At 43.3% G+C, this 4,006-nt stretch overlaps 1 protein-coding gene across 1 annotated transcript; it reads right to left on the bottom strand.

Annotated features, from left to right (window-relative positions):
* LOC128403988 (shematrin-like protein 2) lies at window positions 1–1,770 on the bottom strand. The gene is made up of 2 exons (XM_053369208.1): window positions 1,579–1,770; window positions 1–742 (listed from the first exon to the last, which is right to left on the bottom strand). Exon 2 carries the CDS (start codon window positions 722–724, stop codon window positions 233–235), a length of 492 nt encoding a protein of 163 aa, XP_053225183.1. The 5' UTR covers window positions 725–742; window positions 1,579–1,770; the 3' UTR covers window positions 1–232.
* Window positions 1,771–4,006: the final 2,236 nt, after the last annotated feature.

The following is a 4,006-nucleotide window of genomic DNA, read 5'->3' as shown; positions in this document are numbered from 1 at the left end:
TTATCAGAATGCAGAACAAGCTTTATTGAAAAGGTCAAAGTAAGAACATTGAAAGGGGCAAAGAAGAAAATCGGTGTAGAAGGATCTTTTTTCTTCTGCACTCTGAAGCAAAGAACGGAGGATGAATTCCAGGAGCGATTGCTTGAATTCAGCTTTTCTGAACCATAGCCGATAGATCTGTATCAAGCCCTCTGAATATCAGTTCAGGATATGCTTCTCAGGTTCAATTGGCCTATGAACAGATGCTAAAACGACGCCCGAACCTCCTTCCCCTCCCGTAGCCCAAACCATAGCCGAAACCTCCAGAGCTTCCAAGGAGACCAGACCCAAAGCCCAAGCCCCCATAGCCTCCTACGATCCCGGAACCACCAACAGCACATGGAGTGTTGCCTCCAACAGCCACAGGCTCACAGCTGGCAGAGAGGATGGGCCCTGGGATGGTCACAACGGAGGCAGGTGGCTGGATCATGACCTCTGCTGGTGGGATCTGGTTGATGGGTTTAGGGATAATCCCATCTAGGATGCCAAGGTTGGCTGCTCTTTCAGCACCTCCATATCCATAGCCGAGACCACCAAATCCGTAGCCGAATCCTCCATTTCCATAGCCGAGACCTCCCAATCCATAGCCGAGACCACCATAGCCAAGACCTCCTGCTGAGCCAAACCCAACAGTGGGGGTGGAAGCGCAGGATGGGACAGCGCAGGATGGACCACAGTCAACCATTGTTGGGTGGAGGTGAGTCTGAAACCAAAAACACCAAGGGAGAAATTAAGTGTGGGGTACATCACTTCAATGGACAGTGGGGAGAATATTTCAGACATAATCATCCTGTGGCAGTAGGATATTTTACCCATTCCCAGTTCAATAAACTCAATCCATCTTCCTTTCTCCATCACTGAAAATCAGCTGTCTTTGATAATTCTGAAAACATTAAGCCCTCATGCCTGAAACCTTTATTCTTCTCTGCTTTTGTTACTAAAGCCCTTCTCTTCGTTGTGGATCCCAAATCCAATCCCTGATAATTTCAGGATAGTCTAGGAATGTCCCCTGCTTCAAGGCCTGTAGAACAACGGCCAATCTGAGTAGGTAAAACTGAACTAGGGATTCCAATGGTCTGTCATGGTACAGGACAACTCCCTATGCTCATTTGAGTCAGGTATTTATTTGGAACCATGAAGATTAGAGCCTTACTATAATTTTATGGGGAGGACAATTGTTCAGTGGCCGAACACGTGGTTTTCATTCAGAACATCCCAGGTTTGGTCCTTGGAATCTGCAGATTGAGCTGCTAAAGATTCCCTTCTTGAAACTCAGAGAACTTCAGCTGGTTAGTGTAGACAAAACTGAGCTAGATGGACTAACACTCAGAATCAGGCAGCTAAATACTTGATTTCATAAGGTACATATAGAAAAGAAGCCAGCCAACAACTTAAGAGTGTAAGGTTCCTGGTGGAAGATCTACCCAATTCACAGAGTGATAGAATTTTAGCCTTCTTTTGGAGTTCAGTTACCTGAACGCTCTGACCACTGCAAGAATTATTCAAATATAACATCATATGTGCACAAACTTGACTTACCAAAGTCTCAGAGGAGTAGAAATGAAGAGAAGGAGATGAAGCCAAAGGAAGCTGTTGGAAGATCTCAACTCAGGGAGCCCTTTTATACCATTTCATCTGTATCTGCTGGTGGCTCCACATCCAGCTTGGATACACCTCCTTTCCCCTCCGGCTTTAATTAGTAAGCAATTTTTGGAATGCATCATGGCACTAATTAAGAAACGAGGCAAAAGTGTTACGTGTTTTCACAGCATCCCACTCTCTTCTTAGTTATTCTTCCACAAGACAAAGTTAATAAAAGATTAAGAAAAATAAAAATTCTTGTCTGTTCCTCCTGGCAGGCAGATCAAAAGGTGTTTTGTCCCCGTTCATTATTTTCAAAATAGTTGTTGATTTTCTCAGAAGTCTAATTGACTTTTATACCCAGGATTTTAGTTAGTCATTCTGTGCACAACCCATAGCAGTTTTTGTTTTTGTTTAACCTCCACTGTTGGAGGAGAAATTTGATCCAGGTTGCGTTTTCTGAAACGGTATAGCAATTGAAGCAGTGTACTCCTATGAAGTCCACACTTACAAGAAAATTTCCATGCAGTTCTGCAGCCAGGTGATGTGTACAAAATTGTGTATAAGAATGGACATACTGTACTAAATGAAAATAACATACAAAAAAATGCATTATAATCAAGGATATTGGTTTTTTGGGGAAAGAGTTGCTGTTAGCTCAGTTTGTGCTTGCCAGGCTTCCCATAAACATCTGGTTGGTCATTGAGAACAAGGCTCTTCCAGTCTTCAATGATGCAAACGTACCATATACCGAGGTATGGATAAGTGTATGCAATAAAGCAAGGAAGCGTATGAGAATTTGGGAATTCTTTTCAAAGAAGATATTTGAAGAAATAAAAGGTTCGTATAGTGCCAGCTGTTTTCAAAGAACCAGGGATTTAAGGACATAAAGAGGGTCGACTGGATCAGACTAAAGGCCCATCTAACCCAGCATTCTGTTATCACACATGTCTATGGAAAGCTCATTATCATGGCCTGAATCTGACAGCACTGATTTCCAGCAATAGGTATACAAAAGCGTGCTGACAGTAGCTATTGAACATAGTCATCATGGCTCGTGACCATTGATACCCTCATTCTCCATGAATTTATGTAGTTCTAAAAAAGAATCCTTCTGGATCAGGCTAAAGGTGACCCATTAAGCCCAGCATCCTATTCTCCCAGTGGCCAACCAGATCTCTTAATGGGAAGTCTGAAAACAAGACCTGGATGCAACAGCACAGTCACCACCTGAGATTCCCCACAACTGGTATTCAGAGGCTTACTGTCTCTGATAGTGGAAATAGAACATGCATACAGTGCTGGAAGCTCAGGTATATAAGCTAGGTGACCTATGGCTCCTTAAACCAGGGTTACAGTTGCCAAAATGGAATGCCTAGTTGCCATTTTGGGGCCAGGTGGCTCAAAAGTTGTATTTTTCAATAGAACCTTTTGGCTCCTGAAGTTGGTCACTGAGAACAGAATGAAGTTCATTCTGATTGTGCAGATAAAATATAACAGAATTCTACAGGATGTGCTGCTAGTGTATGAAAAGAGCCAAGATCCATGGATCCCCAGTCATGCACCTCCAGATAGTGTAGACATCAGGCGCCATCCTGGTGCCTGGGCATCAGCACTTGGTCGCAAGTGGCCAATAGCCAGGTGCAAAATGAGCCTGGCACCTGATGAATTTCAAACACTGCTATCATAGCTATTGGCCATTTATAGCTCAGCCTCTGGCATTGTTACAAAATGACAAGAAGCGGGTCTGAATAGAGAACTATGCACACTTTTCCTTGGATATGAACCTCAGCAATAGGGGAGGTTGCACAGATTCCTCATTCCTGGATTGGATGTTTTTGCTTTAGGCTTAATTTAAGCAGGGCAGAGGTAGCCAACAGGATTCCCCCTAGTTTTTGTGGATTTCACTCACATAACTTCTGACTATTGGCCATGCTGGCTGGGACTGATGGGAGTGCAGTGATATCTTGTCAGAACCATATACACTACCATGACAGTAGGGAACAAGGACCAAGTAGAGTAAGTAGAGTAGAGTAAGTAGAGTAAGTTTAAGTAGAAAGAAGGAATGAAGTTTTTTCAGTGACAGAGGCAGGTGAGTTTAGGAATGGGAGAGAAATTCAATTCAATTGACCCTTAAAGAAAAATAAAATTTATTCACCCCTTTTTGAAACAATGTGCAAACTGAAACATTGCTGTGCTACAAAATCTGTAGCTGTCTGCATTTCCCAGTGCAGTTATCCAAGTACAGTGAAATCTTGGGTCTCAAACTTAATCCGTTTGTCTCCCGAAACCATTGGGAAACCAAGGGGCGGCTTCCGATTGGCTGCAGGAGCTTCCTGCGGTCAAGCGGAAGTTGCGTCAGGTGTTTGGCCTTCAAAAAACATTC

Source organism: Podarcis raffonei, chromosome 16, assembly GCF_027172205.1.
Source record: "Podarcis raffonei isolate rPodRaf1 chromosome 16, rPodRaf1.pri, whole genome shotgun sequence".
NCBI classification, from domain to species: Eukaryota; Metazoa; Chordata; class Lepidosauria; order Squamata; family Lacertidae; genus Podarcis; species Podarcis raffonei.
Note: the sequence above shows the minus strand (reverse complement) of the source record. Positions and strands in the feature narration are given on the sequence as shown.